General features: G+C 38.9%; 1 protein-coding gene across 1 annotated transcript; it reads right to left on the bottom strand.

The window, feature by feature from the left end:
• Positions 1-4924: 4924 nt before the first annotated feature.
• On the bottom strand, positions 4925-19736 carry LOC308086462 (granzyme B(G,H)-like; the record flags this gene model as incomplete). Its single annotated transcript, XM_080429989.1, has 5 exons — positions 19669-19736; positions 19385-19526; positions 19093-19231; positions 5415-5696; positions 4925-5086 (listed from the first exon to the last, which is right to left on the bottom strand). Exons 1-5 carry the CDS (start codon positions 19724-19726, stop codon positions 4925-4927), a joined length of 783 nt encoding a protein of 260 aa, XP_080286115.1. The 5' UTR covers positions 19727-19736.
• Between the last annotated feature and the right edge of the window lie 218 nt (positions 19737-19954).

Genomic DNA, 19954 nt, shown 5'->3' with positions numbered 1-19954 from the left:
AACATGGCTCTGGTACAAGTGAAAGTAGAATTTGAATATCACTTGAGTAAAAGTCTTTAAGTAACTTTACTGGACGTAAGTATCAAAATCTGAATTAAGTTTATTCTGTATACAGGTGAAAGTGTTCAAATCAATAAAATACAGTTTCGATGAGCCACTTGCCTCAAATATGAGAATGCTGTTATTTTTATTTAGTGGCGGCAGACAAATAACACATTTCAGCTGATAAGAATCTCCCCTCACTTCAATAGATTCAAAGATATAGCTCAGAGGGTGATTATTGCTGGGCTGTGTCGTGGGTTGAGGCCACCATGCCACACCAGGCACATATTTTTAATCAATCGGATCAATATCTATATGTTTTAAATTATTTTACACCTTTTTAGATACACTTTTTATCGCAAACATTTTCCCATTAGTGTGTATTGAAAAAGTTGTAACGTAAAAAGTTTCACATAATTATCGTTATACCCACTCTTTTTACACTGCAGAGTGCAGACATATTTTATACAACATCAAAATATTTGCATGTGTTTGCTGACTCCTCTAGTGTCATCATAGCTGTGTAATTTATGTTTTTTTTGTCCCATCTTTTATTTAATTTGTTATATCATTTATTCTTTCTTCCTCTTTTTCTCTTTCTTCAAGGTTTTTTTTCTTCTTCTGAGTTGTTCCTCCCCCGATAAGAACAGGGGTTGATTAAGGACTATGCAAATAATGTGACTTTACTTGACTTTTGACCAGCTCTTAGCTAGGTCTATAATTTATTGTTTTTTGATTGGAACAGAAAAAGAAAGAATATTTCAATGAACAGAAAAGATTGGTATGATGAACCCATGCTGCAAGTATGTGGTATATTCACCAAGAAGCTGAACCCCCACCTGTATGGTCTATTATAAAACTTCAGATTTATGATGATATGATGATGTCGTTTTTATTAATCAGTACCTCAGTTTACCCAACAGGGGGAGAATGAGAGTCATACATAATAGAAGTACAAGAGGAGCACCTAGATCCCCATATGAACCCAAATAATCGTGCTAGTCTGTAAGAGTGTGTGCCAATTTCCTCTTCCTCTTCAAACCAATATTTACCAGCTTCTAACATTGTTGTTGTAAGCATACAAATACTGTGCTGTAATATTCCACATCCACATACTCTAAGTAGTTATTTCTTCTTGCAAATGACTTCTCTTTTTGTCCAAGACATAAGAACTACACAAAGCACAAGAACGTGTTCATTTTTCATCATGTCGGTAGGAGATTCAAATAGGTAACATACCGTAGGAAGTCACAGCTCAATTTGTGTCCCAGCCTATGGGTCTTATGGCCTGTGTGGTTTGTACATCTACATCTTGTGGTCATATGACCTTTTTATAGAGGTCGCATGGTCTGTGAATGTGATTCCATTTATACTGTATGTGCCGTTTACAGGGTATCATGCATGTGCAGATGATGAACCAGTGAAAGATGTGCCATCCCCAAAAAATCCCTGTATTAAGGGGCTTGGGAAGTCTGTAAAAATGCTACTTTAGAGGACAGCAGCACCACCTGTCTTTTTGTGATGCAATACTTGAGAATGACATCCGAACTGACTGGGTTGACATTGAGACCATACTGGCTGAGATGTCCAAATAGATTCCAAAGGTGGGACATATGTTCTGCCGTGGAAGTTCTGGATGTCCAGGAAGACAAAAAGGAATGTAAGGTTTTTAAGCACCGAATCCATTAGTCACAGTAAAGTTTGCATGTTCTTGGGGCTGAACAGCATTTGCAGAAATTCAAACAACCCAAAAGGGACAGGAGTTGAGCACTAGCACAAGCGTAAGGCTTAATCACATCCTCTTTGTGAACCGTTACCTACAAAAATCACCTTTCCCTGTCAGCCTGCCTGACAAATCCTGTATGTGGGACCAGGTACCCATATAGCAAAATTGCCAGACACAGACCCAATGGCTAACTCAACTTTAGTTGCAAAAACACTGCATACCTACATTCAGACAAGATGTCTTTGCATGCACTGTGAAGAACCACAGAACCCATACTAGTTTCCTGACTGACTCAGATGGACTCAGTGGTGTTTCAAACTCAGGAAGCCACAATTGCAGGTCTATTGATCACATTTTCCATCCAAACGTTGAGCATGTACAATACGTATATGATATGTGTTCCTTATGTGCCTCGCCATTCTGTGAACAGTCAAACATCGCCACTTTCTGCTCTGTTTTGTTGCTTTGTGCCTGGCTGGACACCTCAGATGAGAATTCCAAAACCAAACCGTCCACAAAAACGGTGTTTGGTGTCAGAGTTTCATGCATGTTTGACACAAGTTTCTTAATCTAAGCTTGCTAAACATAGAGACCGAAACTTTACGTTAAGCACAGTTCACTTACGTTGTCAATTCTCCTTGCCTTCACTCTTTAGCTTTACTGATTGGTTATACTGTTGTTTAACCCTTGAAGTTAAACAGCGGATCACTTTATTGTCACAACTTAAGTTGAGCAGAAGGTGCACTGCAATTCTCACTCCCAACTCATCACATACAGTGCTGATGCTTGGTCAGGATGAACTGGGTAACTCTTTAGCATCACTTTTCAACATTCAGGGTAGTCTGAGTCACGTGACCAACATGAAACATGAAAGGCTGTCCTCGGCATCAGCATTGGATGCGAAAGGTGCCTGACCGGGCGAAAGGTACCTGACAAGTCCCTCACTCCCAAGTCTCAACAAGTTGGTTTTTGGTAGTGAGAATGTGTTGATAATACGCAGCCGACCAATGCCACTGGCTGAATTGAAACTGCCAGCAGCCTTGCTGCCAGAGGAACATGTATGAAAATGTATGAAACCAGGGCAACGATCATGCTGATGCTTTGGGGTGCATGGAACTAAAACACTGAGCAGAGAAGAGCTACGATATGGTTCACAGAATGGATGAGTAATGGTGGCTTAGATGGCAGCCAGCAGCATCTGGCTGCCATCAACCAACTCCCTCCGCACACTGTCGAGAGGAATCCTGGCGGGACTACTATTTTGTTAATGGGACAGTTCCTCTGTCACAATCGTGGCCTCTGCCCCTGCCCTGTGTGCCCTGCCCTTTCCAGCATGCCCTGTTGTGACTTTGCCCAGTGTGCTTTCCCCCTTGAGCTTTCCAGTCCCTCCCGTCTCCTCTTTGGACTCTGATTGCCTACAGAGTGCACTCACCGGCAGGTGTCAGCCTTGCCTAGCTGGCTAACGAGCTCCAGAGACTATTTAACACTGCCTGTGACTGCTCTCTGTGCTGGTTCATTGTCGTGTCATGTTGTTACTAATTAGTCTGAGTTTCTGTGTGTGTTCAATTATGTGTATGCTTTCAGTGTGTGCTTGTGGTAACTGTTAGTAAAGTCGCAGTTAATTGTCCCCCTTGGTTTCCTGTGTATATATAGCTGGGAGAGAATGTCAAAAATCATGAAGAATATGTTTGATTTTTGGCATGGTGTTAGGTATGGGCATAAGGTTTTCAAAAAACATCGTAAACGAGTTGGGCCCTGAGTGATCGGTTTGCAATAACTCCAATATAGGTCAGTATATGTTGAATTTGGATGCTAATTTTTTAATTCACGGTTTTTAGCATTTCAAAATAAGCTTGCATGATAATATATAATATACAGGATATTTATTCCTACCATGCAAATTGTGTCAGACATGTAAAAATATAAATTGAAATAGCTGGAAGCTCTGGAAGATGTACTCTGAAAGTGTATAAATGATGTTGCTTTACTCAGTTTTGTATTGCATTAGGAGCCATACATTTGTTCAAGTAAAGGTTTTTGTACAGATTAAAAAGTTAGCATCTTCAGTAATAATCCACACAGATTGTGAACACATTGCTTAGGCAATTATGCACTCTTCTTTTTCTGTACGTGATTGTGCAAACGTTTGTTCTTGAGAAAGGGATGTGGTATTGTTTCCCATAGCAGAATGCTGTTAGATTGTCTCAGCTATGTGATGTGGGAATCAAAAGAAACACATTAGGCTCTGCAAATACAAACACTTAGATTTAAATAGTATACTTATCAGGAAACATCATAATGTTATGATGAAAACATTTGTACTATTGTATTTTTCAGCACTTTCTGTTCCATAAACATATTGGTGGAAAAAATACCTGAAAGCCACATTTGAGTAAAAACAGTGATAACAAAATGACTGATGAAAAGTCACCCATAAGAATACCACTCTAGTAAAAGTGTATCTGAACTGAAAATAAGTCATTTAGACTTTGCACTGTCCTCCTTTGTTCTAGAACACACCGCAAAAACACTTCAGCCATGGGTGATGACTGTTGACATATTTCTTGGTAGCAAAGATGGTCTAACCAGCAGTGTTAAGAACTTATAAAAAAGTAGGAATAAAAAATATTAAAAAAACATGATGCAAGCAACTTAAGCAAGTACTGCAGACCTCAGTTTACCCAACAGAGGGAGAATAGTCATACAAGTGCACAGAGCAATACTCTTGGTGCATTTCAGCCAAAGGTCCCACCTCTAGAATCAACCCATAATCTTACTGGTCTGTAATGCAAGGGCAAGGTCAAGTTTATTTGTATACTGCAGGCCATTCAAAGTAGAATAAACACATTATGAAAGTGCATTTGAATTTTATACAAATAAAAACAAACACAAATGAAACAAAATAGAGCATAAAAATACAGTGCAGAAGAACAAAAATCTCAATAAAAGGCACCATCAAACAGAAAGGTTTTCCAGCTTTGATATAAGTCTTTCCTGCCAGAGCTTCCTAAAACACATACAGTATGCTTCTTTCACATGGCCATTTTCTTGATCCATGTCATTCTATATTTCAGCAAACAGATATGTTTAACAGTGCAATGAAAGTGTATTACAACAACAGTGTATATTGTAAATACAGTACATTGACTATCAAATCTAGCATGTTTTTTTCTTCATGATCTCTTTGATCCAGGGTAGGTACTTTGATACATCTGTATAGATATTTGGTACAGTCGGGTAGTCACAGATGCTCTTATAGTTGAAAGACACAATGCCAACCGCCTTCCCATTGCACACCAGAGGGCCACCAGAATCACCCTAAGAAACAAAACAAAAACATTGTGTTAGTCATGTTTATTGAGCATTTCATGATTATTAGATGACCGTAGTGGTCAGCATTGGATGCTATGTCTAATAGCCAAATAACATGAGAATGGGTGTCTGGATTTCATGAAACATGGTGGGAATTATTAATGGTCTTCCCTTGAAGAGACAATTAATGTTTGGGCCAATAATGTAAAAGGTCATGTGCATGGTCACGGTCAAGGTCAAAGTATTTTCCCTTGGTGGTAATGATACATTTCTAGTTTTTCTTTAGAATCAGTTGACATTATTAATTTGGAGAGAGAACAAATTTCATACACACCTGACAGGCTCCGTTCTTTGTCTCATATCCCCCTGCACAGATAATATTCTGTGGCAGGGTGGACGGTGTCTTAAGATAGGGACTCCATTCCCTTTGGCAGACCTTCAGGTCAATGGTAGATACATTAACCACTCGCAGGTCATCGGAAACTGTGCCGGCAGTTTGAGTGAGCCCCCATCCTGCTACTGTACACTTAGTCTTTGCCTTGATAGTTTTATCTTTACTTTTGTTTGGAAGTTTAACTGTTTTCCATGGTTTTCTTTGTCCAGTTTTCCTAGACAGCTGCAAACACAAGGTTGTAATAAATAAATAAATAGCTTAATATCTGTGATTTGCCAAAGGACTAATAGCTGTGTGTGTGTGTGTGTGTGTGTGTGTGTGTGTGTGTGTGTGTGTGTGTGTGTGTGTGTGTGTGTGTGTGTGTGTGTGTGTGTGTGTGTGTGTGTGTGTGTGTGTGTGTGTGTTCTTTTTCTTTTTCTTTTTCTTTTTCTTTTTCTTTTTCTTTTTCTTTTTCTTTTTCTTTTTCTTTTCTTCAGTCCTTCATATTAGGATTAATAAATGCTATTTACCTTCAGAAGCATGATGTCTTTTCCAGACAAGACGTTTATATAGTTGGGGTGTCTGCATTTGAGCACGTTGTATCTCATTGCTCTTTTATTGATTTTCTTGAGGTTGTGTGTGCCAACAACAACACTCATTTTGGTACAATTCCTGAGTACATATACGTAGTTATTGTCTCCGCCGAAGGTGGAGAATATGTTTTCGCTTTGTGTGAGCAAACATTGTTAGCCAAGCTAATATGGTATATCCAGGACTATATCATTTATTAAGGGTTAATAACAGTGTGGGAATAGCATTCTAAATTGAGAAATAGACTGTGAGACCTTATATGGTAAGAAAATAGTGCTGTGAGACCTTTTGCTCTGAACAGGTGTGAAGCTGCGACTACTGCATTAGGATGAAAGGTAAATAGGGCCCAGAGTCACAACAGACAGAGACAGCTGATTCAACCAGTTGCTATCAAATCTAAGAATAATGCCACTCCTCTTAAATCATCTCTTTGTGTCTAAATCATTCATAGAAGGTTGAATATATATGTGTGTGGTCTTATATTGAGGCTAATGGGATGTTGAATAATGATTTCATATTATGAGCTTGTGTAAAAGTGCAGTTTAATAGATAAATGTTCTGTGTTTAAACCAAGACAGATTGTGTGACTGAGAAAAGGGCTGGTCAAGAAGCCTGCTGTTTTTAGAAGCTTGTTTGTGAGTGGACAAGAAAGAGGACAGAGAGGAGGTTCTATGTGAAATGTCTGTCTGTATATATTGTGATGTTGTTGTGATTTAAGTACACTCTGTGATTGGCAATGCAGATGTCAACGTCTATGGAAATAAATACATTTCTGTGGACAAACCCTCTTTCAACTGGATTCTTGTTCATTCTTGCACTTAGGGAATAGTGTTTTTTCCTGTCTGATCATGGCCAATTTACGACATAATTGGCAACCACACTGGGCCCTGTATCTTCCGGAGAGCGGACTCATTTTTAAACTGATGTCTATTTCTCCCGTCGATCGGTGGACAAAGAATCTGTATTTTGGTCCTTTTTGGATCCGACGGGACACTTCACTATTTTCCTGTGCAACGAGGTTCCGGTTTTGGAAGGTGGGGTCGCTTAGATATATGTGATGCATTAAGCATATGTCTACGCGACAAAATTGATTACGTGGCTTCACTTCCTAGCCTTGATGTAGTACTTTTACTGATTATGTAATCTCTTATATCCGGTGGGCCTTTAAGAGAACGGATGGGAGACAGGGCTCTTTAGGGCCAATATATTTCCAACCTTTAGTCAACACTTTATAAAAATGTTGCTATGTTTATGGAATTAAAGCTGAAGACTCCGGTTATTGGTGCATGCTCTGATCAGGCATGTATAGCACCGGCTCCCTGGTTAAACACGATGATTTTTCTGGAGCGACTAAAATGTCTTTTATGATGATGATGATGATGATACGGTTGAATGGTGATAAGGTTGGATGTTGTGGATGGATGTTGAATGGCCGGTGATGATGGATGTGGTTGAATGGTGACTGATGATGTTTTGGTTTTTTTTTAATCTCTTTTTTCTTGCTTTCTGGTGATGGGTGGAGTGGACCTGTGATTCTGCTGGTTTTCCTGGCTTCTGTGTTTCATTTTGTGGTGGCTTTTCGGCCTTCTTGGTGAACGCGACTCTTTGGTGTCATGGCTTTTCGGCTGTGTACTGCTTATCTTGGATTATCACTTTCGTGGTAATGCTATTTCATTTCAAATTGGCAGTGTTGATGCTAGCTTGGTTTTGATTCTGTTTGGTGTTCTTCACGTTGTGAAGTTGGTCTTGTCTTTGTTTGTTTACTGGCGGTGGTGACGCGGTAATGTTGTTTTGTGTCTTTGTTGTGTGGTTGGTTATGTCAGTTTTGGGTGTATGTGAGAGTGTGTGTACGGAGGAGGTGATGTTTGTCTCATTGTATGTTGGTCTTGTACTGAGTGTGTCTTTGTGTTGTTTAGTATTGTTATTTATAGAACACAAAATCAGCTTTAACTGATGTAATGGTGTTTTCGGTTGTAACAGCTGGACTTGTGCTTGTAACAATTGCCAGCCATCCAAAGGTGTTTTTGCTAAAAGTTATGTGATTATTTTGGTGTTTTAGGAGGGGTGACTGTATGTGTGTATGTGTGTGTGTTGTTTGTTGACACGCGCGATTTTTTTCCCTGGGGGGGGGGCGCGGTCTGTGGTTGTTGTGATCTGTGTCTTGGGAAGGTTAGGTGGTTTTATTTTATTTTGTTTTATTTATTTTTACGCCTGGATATTGAGAGTTTTTCGGTGCCGCTGAGTGCTTGAGATAGCTTAGACCCAGTGCTGTTTTTTGGGGTTGGAGGGTTTCATTTTTGTTTTCAACACATTTTTTGTTGAATGTGTTGAAAGAGGGGAGAGATGTGAAATAATTGTGTAGATAGTCAATTGTTGAACAGAAACATAACTATTCAAAATAATAGTCAAAATAATAGTGAAAGTGAAAGAATCTTTTTGAACTGTTAAAGTAATCTACAAAGAAGACAGTAAAAAGTGAATTTAGGAATATAATTGGAATATTATAAGCAAGGGTTAAATTTGATCGACTACAGACCTTGTTGATGTCCGTGTGGAAAAATATTTAATTGAATACTACTAAAGTTTTATTAGATAGAAACGATTTCGGTCTGTTTTGTGCTTATTCATGGCAGTTTTAATGATTTTGCTGGTCTAATGTATTGTTGTGAACGTGCTGTCCCTGTTGTGTAAGATTGAGGCTTTTTTCCTGAGAGATATGACCTGGGAGTGCACGCCCATGGGAGATTTTCGTTACTTTGGCCAAGAAACGGAATCGTTCGTATTTTCTCTGGGGAGACGCTGAGATTGATCACGGCGGGGATAGCATGGCACGGCCATATTTTGGATCTGTTAAAAGGTGCCTAGAAATTGAGGAACGGATGTATTAGCTACACATGCGTGCTTTAATTAATAGACAAATGATTTAGTTGAACTGACTCATGAGTGATGCACAGATGGAGCTGATTTTAAAATGAAGGATTTGGATATAATTAGAGGTTAAAAAGGAGGATTAAGCCATGTGCATTGGGGAGTTAAGAGAAGGTATCAAACTTTTTCTTTGCAGGTTTTCTTGAAAAGATACAGACTTTTCTTTGTTGTGCTTGGATGTTAGATAAAACTTTGCCTTAAATTGAGTGACAACTTGTTAACGGTTCCCGGTCTGAGTCATATCCTTTTATATATCACAAATTGAGTAATGTTCAGAGTTTCAATGGTGAGCTAAAAACCTAATTCAATGGCTCACCACTGGGGCTAAAAAATAAGCTGAAGCTTTTTGTCCAAGGAATAGATAATATTTATAATACTTAAGCATGCAATATAGGAGATGTTCTGTGCCATTTTTGAAATTACCACATATTTTGTTTGTTTGTCTTACCTAATCAGGAGCAGAGGGAACATTTGGTTTCATTTTGGAGATTTAAGGTGAGTGCGGGGGTGTTGGTTACAATGGTGGATAAGAGTAGTTTTTGGGAACAGACCTAAAGCAGCTGGCATGTTAGAAATGTCAGTGGGTGTTTATTTTTAGCGATGGATCTTGGGGTAGGGAATTGGTTAGCAGTTCCCATGCCCGAGTGTCGAATGGTAGGAAAAGTTAGTAAGCTAGTCAATAGGTGGCAGACAGATAGGGGGGTCTGTTCCATTTGTTTAAACTGCTCTGACACCCTTGTGATGGACAACCACCGGCACTGACCTTTGTAATCTGTACTTAAGTAAAATAGATTTATTAAGGAGTGTACACATTTTGAAAAAATTGAGAGTAAAAGTTATTATAAAATTAGGATCCAGAGGGGAACGCTTATACAGAGATTACTATAGTAGGCCTACACATTTTGAATTATTGTCAGGACATAGAGTTAAATAGCTGCTGAGACAGTAAAAATTGTATTTATTATTAGGAAAATGCTAAAACGTTCTGATGTATGAGTAACAAATGGGAATCATTGTTTTGTAAAATATAACAAAGAGAAAAAATTGAAAAGTAACATAGTAGCCTGTAATGTAAGATTGAGTCAATGTTATGTAGGAATAAAACGATTAGGTCATAGCTAAAATATACTATATGTTTAGATTCTGTAGGAAAGTTTTTTCCAAGTGTTTTTATAAACTAAGAACAGATTGAGATGGAGAAAGTTGGAGACACTGGCGTGGGAGGAATTTGGAGAATGCAGAGGGGAGACCATGGAGGAGTGGACGTGTCTATTGCAGCAAGGAGGAGTCGGTGAGATGTCAAAAGGAGCACGCTAAAGATATCGCTAGGACAGCTGCTCTACCCAAATGATTCTCCGATCTGCAAATGCACTGCATCTCCACTGCTTCAACTGAGATCTACCGTTTCGATCCGACATCATCTACACCGCTCTGTGTCATCGTATCAGCAGAGAGGGGGTGCCAGGAGGCTCAACTTCTGAACCCAGCTCTGCAAACGTCCACGACGAGGTCCGGTTTTGACAGCTCAGCACAGCAATACAGGATGGCAGAATGACGGAGGTTTATAGAACCACAGACATCAAGCAGACAGCTAGATGTTTCAGAATTCAGTTCTACTGGTCTTTGAGATTCAACAAAATTTCATCTGCAAAATGAAGGTTACTACACACGGGTGGATAATCCCATATGTTCTTTGTCTACGTCCAGCGCTGAAAATAGCTGTGGGCGCATACCCAAAAAGGCAGTGATTTCAAGGAAGTGGCTTGTGAAAAGTCTTTTTCGTGGCTTCAGTTTTTCTACAATGAGGAACAGCTTTTGTTTTAATGACTGATCATTGATTCTACAGGTGCAAACATGGACATTCAAAGAAGGAGGCTTACCAGAAACATTGCGTTGTTAGTATAAGCGGAAAAAAGAAAGAACAGAGATCATATCTGTGCGCGTGAACACTAAGAACATTTCATGTTAAAGTATGTTATATGATGTGATTTGACCCATAACCCTATGAAGATTGCTTTTCATTTCCATTTGTCTACAGAGAAATAAGCGTTGATTTGTTACTAGTTCCATAACCCACCAGAGGGGTCGCTATTATGCTAACCAATACACAAGAGAATCTGTTGTCTAAAAAAGATTTTGGAGATCATCTTCAAGTAAGGAGTGAGATAAGTCTCTGGATATCCCTTTTTATGGAGGATTATTGATCATCCTCCAAGAGGGGAAGTTGTATGGTATTTCCAGGACTATATCATTTATTAAGGGTTAATAACAGTGTGGGAATAGCATTCTAAATTGAGAAATAGACTGTGAGACCTTATATGGTAAGAAAATAGTGCTGTGAGACCTTTTGCTCTGAACAGGTGTGAAGCTGCGACTACTGCATTAGGATGAAAGGTAAATAGGGCCCAGAGTCACAACAGACAGAGACAGCTGATTCAACCAGTTGCTATCAAATCTAAGAATAATGCCACTCCTCTTAAATCATCTCTTTGTGTCTAAATCATTCATAGAAGGTTGAATATATATGTGTGTGGTCTTATATTGAGGCTAATGGGATGTTGAATAATGATTTCATATTATGAGCTTGTGTAAAAGTGCAGTTTAATAGATAAATGTTCTGTGTTTAAACCAAGACAGATTGTGTGACTGAGAAAAGGGCTGGTCAAGAAGCCTGCTGTTTTTAGAAGCTTGTTTGTGAGTGGACAAGAAAGAGGACAGAGAGGAGGTTCTATGTGAAATGTCTGTCTGTATATATTGTGATGTTGTTGTGATTTAAGTACACTCTGTGATTGGCAATGCAGATGTCAACGTCTATGGAAATAAATACATTTCTGTGGACAAACCCTCTTTCAACTGGATTCTTGTTCATTCTTGCACTTAGGGAATAGTGTTTTTTCCTGTCTGATCATGGCCAATTTACGACACTAACATTGGGCAAGCTCCACGTGACACGTGTCAATTTGTCGACACCAATGCCTCTGATTGGCTAGAGGGACGCGTGACGAAATAAAATTCTATAAATAGGTGTGTCACTTCAAAAAGCCCTTACTTTTTGAAGTGAGGTAAAACAGGATCAATCAGACTTGATTGGAACAGTACCTTCAGTAAGTCCAAGTCACCCGTCTGTGCGTGTGTGTTTCCCTCTGAGAACACCTAACATTGGTCAAGCAAAGGCGCAGAAGGCCAAAGCTAAGAAAGCATACTCATCTACAATTGTAACGTAGAAGAGGACTAGAGTTGAAATGATCCCACAACAAAGCCGAACTCTTAATACGTGTCAATATGTTGACATCAATGTCTCTGATTGGCTAGAGGGACGCATGACGAAATACAATCCTATAAATAGGTGTGTCACTTCAAAAAGCCGTTTACGTTTTTGAAGCGAGGTAAGACAGGATCAATCAGTCTTGATTGGAACAGTATCTTCTAGTCCAAATCACCCGTCCGTGCGTGTGTGTGTCCCTTTGAGAACACCTGACATTGGTCAAGCAAAGGTGCAGAAGGCCAAAGCTAAGAAAGCATACTCATCTACAACAGTAACACAGAAGAGGACTAGAGTTGAATTGATCCCACAACAAGGCCGAAGTCTTAATACGTGTTAATATGTTGACACCAATGCCTTTGATTGGCTAGAGGGATGCATGAGGGATGCATGACGAAATACAATTCTATAAATAGGTGTGTCAACTGACCGCTTCTAAGGATGAGAACGCCATCAGTAAATCTGAAAGACACTACATATTCAGTCGCCCCTGCAGAACACCAAAAACCACGCGCATTCTATCTAGACGACAAGTTTGAAGAATTGGCAAATCCATCAAAGTACCCTTATGGCCGTGGTGGTTTAAAAACAGAAAGAGAAAAAGACATCACACAGAGAAAATATTTTAACCAACGCCTTTTGCATTATGATGATGATATTATGAAATTAGAACATTCCTAGAGAACTATGGTTAAAGATAGGGTAGGTGATTTCATTTGATTAAAATAGCACGGGTCCGCTGGCGGAGACTTGTGCTCCGAGGAGCACATTTTCTAGTTACTTATCATTTTGAAAAACCTGTTTGTATATTGAACATGCAAGTATAAAATACAAATATATTGTTTACTTATTCAACTAGACCATTTTATCATCAGTACTTGTTTCTTGAGTGCCAACAACATGATGTACAAAAAGAAACATTGATGAATGAATGTTTGTATGTCAACCATGACTGTTGGTTTACCATGTTATTCAGGTAACAGGTTGTCTTAAGTTCAAGTTCAGAATCAGATTAATTGAAGATAGCTCGAGTGGTAAAATAAACGTACTTGCAACAATGAGCAGCAGTGAGTACAAAGTCTTGACTGACTAGGACTCCCCCGCATACATGTTCCCCATCATTCTGCACAGAAGCCATGTACAGCAATGACTTAGATGAGGCCTTTTTCCCATTTATGATTTCACTCCCAAGTGCTGAAAAGGAAAAGGCAAAAGTAGTTCTCAAAACAATATTGACCAGCTTCTAACATTGTTGTTGTACAGTAAGCATGCAAATACTGTACAGTAATAGTCCACAGCCACATAACCATAATCAGTTCTTTAGTCTTGCGAATGACTTACCTTTTTGTCCAAGATACATCAGAACAACACAAAGCACAAGTGCATGCATATTGTTCATCATGCAGGTAAAGCGTTCAAATGGGACACATGGAGTCACAGACCCCTATTTAAATAGCAGACCCTATATGATCATCTGGGCTATAGACACGTATGTGGTTTGTACATCTGCATCATCATGTGGTCATGCTTACTGTAAGTCAGTCTGGATTAAGAGCGTCTGCTAAATGCCTAAACTGTAAACTGTCATATTGTCGCTGTCGAGTGGAAACCTTGTACTGTATATCCAAAACCTGTATTCTTTTCAGTGTAGTTATTAAGGCTAGACTGCACCAATGCAGCTAGTCGCAACTCCTTGCAACAACACAGTGATAAGGCCAGTCCACACCAATGCAACTCCTTGCAACTACCATTGGGGATAATGGTTACAAGTAGTTTGAAGAAGTTGCATGTTGCAAGGAGTTGCAAAGAGTTGCGATGGTGTGGACTGGCCTTTATATAGCCACATTACTATTACTTTTCATTTGTTAAATATTTATAAAACTCACAGACAGACTTACCCACTTTCAAACTGGCATCTGTGTTTTGGGCATGTCATTATTAGGCAAAAAAACTTCAAATGATTACAAAGTTTTTGTTTTGTTTTTATTCAAGAGGAGGAAGCAGGTCTACAAGTTCACAATGTGTCGCATCGCGGTGCATTGTGAAATGTACACACAGAACTGCAAGTAGTAGATGTTTTTAACGTCAATAACAACTTGTTTGTTTGTTTGCATTAGAACATAATACAAATGTGATTGTTAATCTGGTCATAAAAATATTGAACATGTCAACCACGATTGATGATAAACAACAGCATACAATTGCTCTTTTTATGAAACATAAAGATTATGCCCGTTCCTCTCACTCCTTCACTCAAACAAAAAGTACAAAAGACACAATGACTCTGCAGATTTTTGCAAGCACCACTGTGGTGAGAACATTTGGTCTGGTCTTGTTGCCTATTTCCATTGTCTGTAGAGTAGACCTTTGCTGAACACTCAGAGATGAAGATTGCACATTGAAAAACCACAGAGCCCACAGTTTCCACCCTGAGTTGTTCCTCCCCCGATATACTGTAAGAACAGGGGTTGATTAAGGACTATGCAAATAAATGTGACTTTACTTGACTTTTGACAAGCTCTTAGCTATAAATTATTGTTTTTTGATTTGAACAGAAAAACAAAAGTATGTTTCACAACAGAAAAGAATGATATGGTGAACCCATGCTGCAAGTATGTGGTATATTCACTAAGAAGCTGAACCCCCACCTCTGTAGTGGTCTATTATAAAACTTTAGATTTATGATGATCTTTATTAATCAGTACCTCCGTTTACCCAACAGGGGGAGAATGAGAGTCATACATAATAGAAGTAAGAGGAGCACTCTGCCACTGACGTAAAAAACGTAATTTGTCCCGTTTACCAATCCTGCCACTGACGTAAAAAACGTAATTTTTTTTTCTTTAGTTTTTTTTTTAGTTTTTTTTTCAAATTTGACCCAAAGACCAAGGAGATATGATTGTTTAAAGATCTACACTCCCATCCACTTCCTTGTTAACTTAAAACTTAAAAATTCTGTATCTCGGCTCCTGAGTACTTCTTTTTTTAAATGAAAAATCTCTGGCAGTGGGCAAACGCGGTCAGCAATAATTGTGGTAGTGAATGAGTTTTAAGAGTGAGTCCCAAATCTCTTAAACAGACAATTTATGTTGTATTTCAATTAGCAAAAGCAAACAGTGCAAGTGATTCTCAATTACCACCCCCACAAGCAATTTAAATAAACCAGCAAACATCAATACTTCTACCATTGCAATGCAAGTGTACTCCAACTTCTTGCAAATGACTTAGACATACTGTATAAGAACTACATAAAGCACAAGAACGTGTATATACTGTAACATACTGTAGAAAGTCACAGCTCTATTTGCATCCCATCTTGGCGGCCCGTGTGGTTTGTTCATCTACATCCTCTTGTGGTCATATGACCTCTTTTATAGAGGTTGCAAGGTCTGTGAATGTGATTCCATTTATACTGTATGTGCCGTTTAGAAGGTATCATGCATGTGCAGAGGATGAACCAGTGTAAGAAATGTGCAATCCCCAAAAATCCCTGGAGAGCATGACATCCGAACTGGCTAGGTTGACAATGAGACACACTGGTGAGATATCCAAATAGATTCCAAAGGTGGGACAGATGTTCTGCCGTGAAAGTTCTGAATGTTCAGGACAAAAAGGAATGTAAGGTTTTTAAGCACTGAATCCATTAGTCACAGTAAAGTTTGCACTGTGTTCTTGGGGCCGAACAGCATTTTGCAGAAATTCAAACAACCCAAAAAGGACAGGAGTTGAGCACAAGCATAAAGCATCCTCTTTGTGAACCGTTACCTACAAAAATCATCTTTCCCTGTCAGCCTGCCTGAAATCCTGTATGTGGGACCAGGTACCCACATAGCAAAATTGCCACACACACCCAATAGCTAACTCAACTTTAGTTGCAAAAACACTGCATACCTACATTCAGACAAGATGTCTTTGCATGCACTGTGAAGAACCACAGAACCCATAGTTTCCTGACTGACTCAGATGGACTCAGTGGTGTTTCAAACTCAGGAAGCCACAAATGCAGGTCTAGGCTATTGATCACAATTTTCATCCAAACGTTGAGCATGTACAATACGTATATGATGCATGTTTGGCACAAGTTTCTTAATCTAAGCTTGCTAAGCCCAGAGACCGAAGCTTTACCTTAAGCACAGTTCACTTGCGTCGTCAATTCTGCTTGCCTTGACGCTTTACTGATTGGTTATACTGTTGTTTAACCCTTGAAGTTAAACAGCAGATCAGCACAAGCTTATTGCCATCTCTGTCTTTTGTCCTTTTGCACTAATTGGTTACTAGTTGCCCTAGGGGTTATATGGGAGCTTAGCTAACCAATCAGCACAAGCTAAAGCTGTATCCTCATAGGCATATATAGGGTTTCCCAAACATCCCATCTTTGGGTCGCGGACCAATTTCTATGGGCCGCGAGTAAATGTGTCATTTTTTCTACAGTTTCCTACATTTAAAAATATATTTTTTTTTTTATATAAAAAAAAACGTTTATTACAAAAAAATCACAAATTTCATCAAATAAAAACACATTTTCAAAAGCATTTCATAAACAAATAATTTCCATAAATAAAAAATATATAATTAGGAAGTACTGAAAATAGCAGATCTACAAGCTCACAATGCGTTGCGTTATATATAATATATATATAATAGCGATGAAAACATTAGCTATTGTATAATTCAGCATTTTCTGTTCCATAAACCTATTGGTGGAAAAAATACCTGAAAGCCACATTTGAGTAAAAACAGTGATAACTAAATTACTGATAAAAGTGAAAGTCACCCATAAGAATACCACTTGAGTAAAAGTGTTGAAGTATCTGAAGTGAACTGGACTTTATTAAAAGTGATTAGATTATAGTAAATGTAACGGCACGTTTGCACTGTCCTCTTTTTTCTTACACACCCTCAATGCTGTTAATAAAAAACATTTCAGCCAGTGGGTGATGACTGCTGCCATATTTCTTGGTAGCAAAGATGGTCTAACCAGGCTAAATGTGATTGCAGTGTTAAAGGTATCATGACATTCATTTTCACTTTTTTTATTTTCAATGTTTTATTTGGGGTTTTATGACCTCAATTACACCCAAAAAACCTGAACTTAGAACATTCAGTGGATTTTCTGTGGTCTGGGGTTTTCTGAATAATTAGGCTGAAAAGTAATCTGAGCTTGGCCCTTCGACAGTGAGGTCACAGTCGATTAATCCCGCCCACTCTCCTCCTCGCCCCTCCCCTCCCCTATCCTTTCCTTTGGGGGGGGGCGGAGCAGAGGCGATGATTGACAGGCAAAATCCCTCACCAGCGACACCCGCAGGCAAAGATTTATTTTTTCATTGCAGTTGAAAAGGCTTTAGAAATGTGAGAGAAAAACACCTGCCATGGATCACTGGAATGGAATTTTCACTTAAAACTTTTTGTACACTTTTGAAGGACCAGGACAAAGACTTTGAATGTGGTGTAAAAGTGAATGTCATTAAACCTTTAAGAACTTGCACACTATTTTCTTACTCTAGCTTAGATTTGTCTCTTTTTCCCCATTAGCTTGGAATGATAATGAAACAAATACTTGGAAGGGCATTAGAAGATATAGAATAAAATTGCAAATGGACATAGCCTACTGTAAATGAACCATTTCAAATAAATCACAGATCCTCAAAATAAGTACTTAGATAAAGGGGGGGGGGTCTGTTCATACAATGCATACAAATCTAAACTCACTTTCTCTCTTAAACCTCAAGTTGAAGAGTCTTTATTTTTTTTCTTTCTTTCTTTCTTTCTTTCTTTTGTGGTAGTACAGGATAATAAGCAAAAGTAGATGACAATAAGGGGGGGGGGTGAACCCATGATGCAAGCACGTACTGCAGACCTCAGTTTACCTCAGAGGGAGAATAGTTATACAAGTGCACAGAGCAATACTGTTGGTGCATTTCAGCCAAAGGTCCCACCTCTAGAATCAACCCATTTATCTTGCTGGTCTATAATGCAAGGGCAAGTCAATGTCAAGTTTATTTGTATACTGTAGGCCATTCAAAGTACAGTACATTGACTATCAAATCTAGCATGTTTTTTTCTTCATGATCTCTTTGATCCAGGGTAGGTACTTTGACACATCTGTATAGATATTGGGAACATTTGGGTAGTCACAGATCTTGTCATTGTTGAAAGATGCAATACCAACCGCCTTCCCTTTGCACACCAGAGGGCCACCAGAGTCACCCTATGAAAAAAAAGAAGTATTTTCTTCATTGCGTTTGTACAAGTTTAAATTCAGATGATTTTGGGTTTGAAATGAATTGACACAATTTATTTGGAAAGACGTTATTTGGAAATACACACCTGACAGAATCCTTTGTCTGTCCCATACCCCCCTGCACAGATAATTTCGTGTGGGAGCATCATGCCCTCCCATTTATCTTGGCAGACATTCTGGTCAATCGTAGATACATCAACCACTCGCAGGTCATCGGAAACTGTGCCACCAGTTTGAGTGAGCCCCCATCCTGCTACAAAACACTTAGTATTTTCCTCGATAGTTTTACCTTTACTATTTTGAAGTTTAACTGTTCTCCATGGTTTTCCAGTTTTCCCATACAGCTGCGAACACAAGGTTGCAATAAATAAATAAATTAAATTAGCTTAATATCAGTGATTTGAGAAAGGACTGTGAGACATATAAAGGATATATATAACACACACACACACACACACACACGCACGCACGCACGCACGCACGCACGCACGCACGCACGCACGCACGCACGCACACACACACACACACACACACACACACACACACACACACACACACACACGTATATTCATTTTATTTTTTCCATCCTTCATATTAGGATTAATTATGCTATTTACCTTGAGAAGCATGATGTCACTTCCAGACTTGACATCTACAAAGTCGGGGTGTTTGCATTTGAGCACGTTGTATCTCATTGCTCTCTCAGTTCTCTTGAGGTTGTGTGTACCAACAACAACACTCATGTTGGTAAATACCCTGAATATATCAACACAACAGATACCAGTAGTTTCTCTTAAGTACCAACAAGATCTGTATGTCAGTTAGACAATAATGTCTAGCCTATGTGGTAACCAAAACGGTAATAATTAAGAAAGAAAGAAGTAAATAAATAATATTAACTTTACTTACGCACAGTGGGCAGCAGTGACTACAAAGTCTCGACTGACTAGGAATCCTCCACATACATGTTTCGAATCACTCTGCACAGAAGCCATGTACTGAAATAACTTCGGTGGGGCCTTCTTCCCATTTATGATTTCACTCCCAAGTGCTGAAAAGGAAAAGGCAAAAGTAGATCTCAAAACAATATTGACCAGCTTCTAACATTGTTGTTGTAAGCATGCAAATACTGTACAGTAATAGTCCACAGCCACATAACCATAATCAGTTCTTTAGTCTTGCGAATGACTTACCTTTTTGTCCAAGATACATCAGAACAACACAAAGCACAAGTGCATGCATATTGTTCATCAGGCAGGTAAAGCGTTCAAATGGGACACATGGAGTCACAGACCCCTATTTACATCTGGGTTATAGACACGCATGTGGTTTGTACATCTGCATCATCATGTGGTCATATTGTCGCTGTCGGGTGGTCCAAAACCATTACTTTTCAGGAAATGGAAAAAAGAACCTGTAGTTATTAAGGCCAGATTGCACCAATGCAACTAGTTGCAACTCCTTGCAACAAAACAGTTT

The sequence above is a fragment of the Gymnoscopelus braueri genome (assembly GCF_963280865.1).
Source record: "Gymnoscopelus braueri genome assembly, chromosome: 6".
Classification (NCBI taxonomy): domain Eukaryota; kingdom Metazoa; phylum Chordata; class Actinopteri; order Myctophiformes; family Myctophidae; genus Gymnoscopelus; species Gymnoscopelus braueri.
This window is presented reverse-complemented; position numbering and strand designations above follow the sequence as displayed.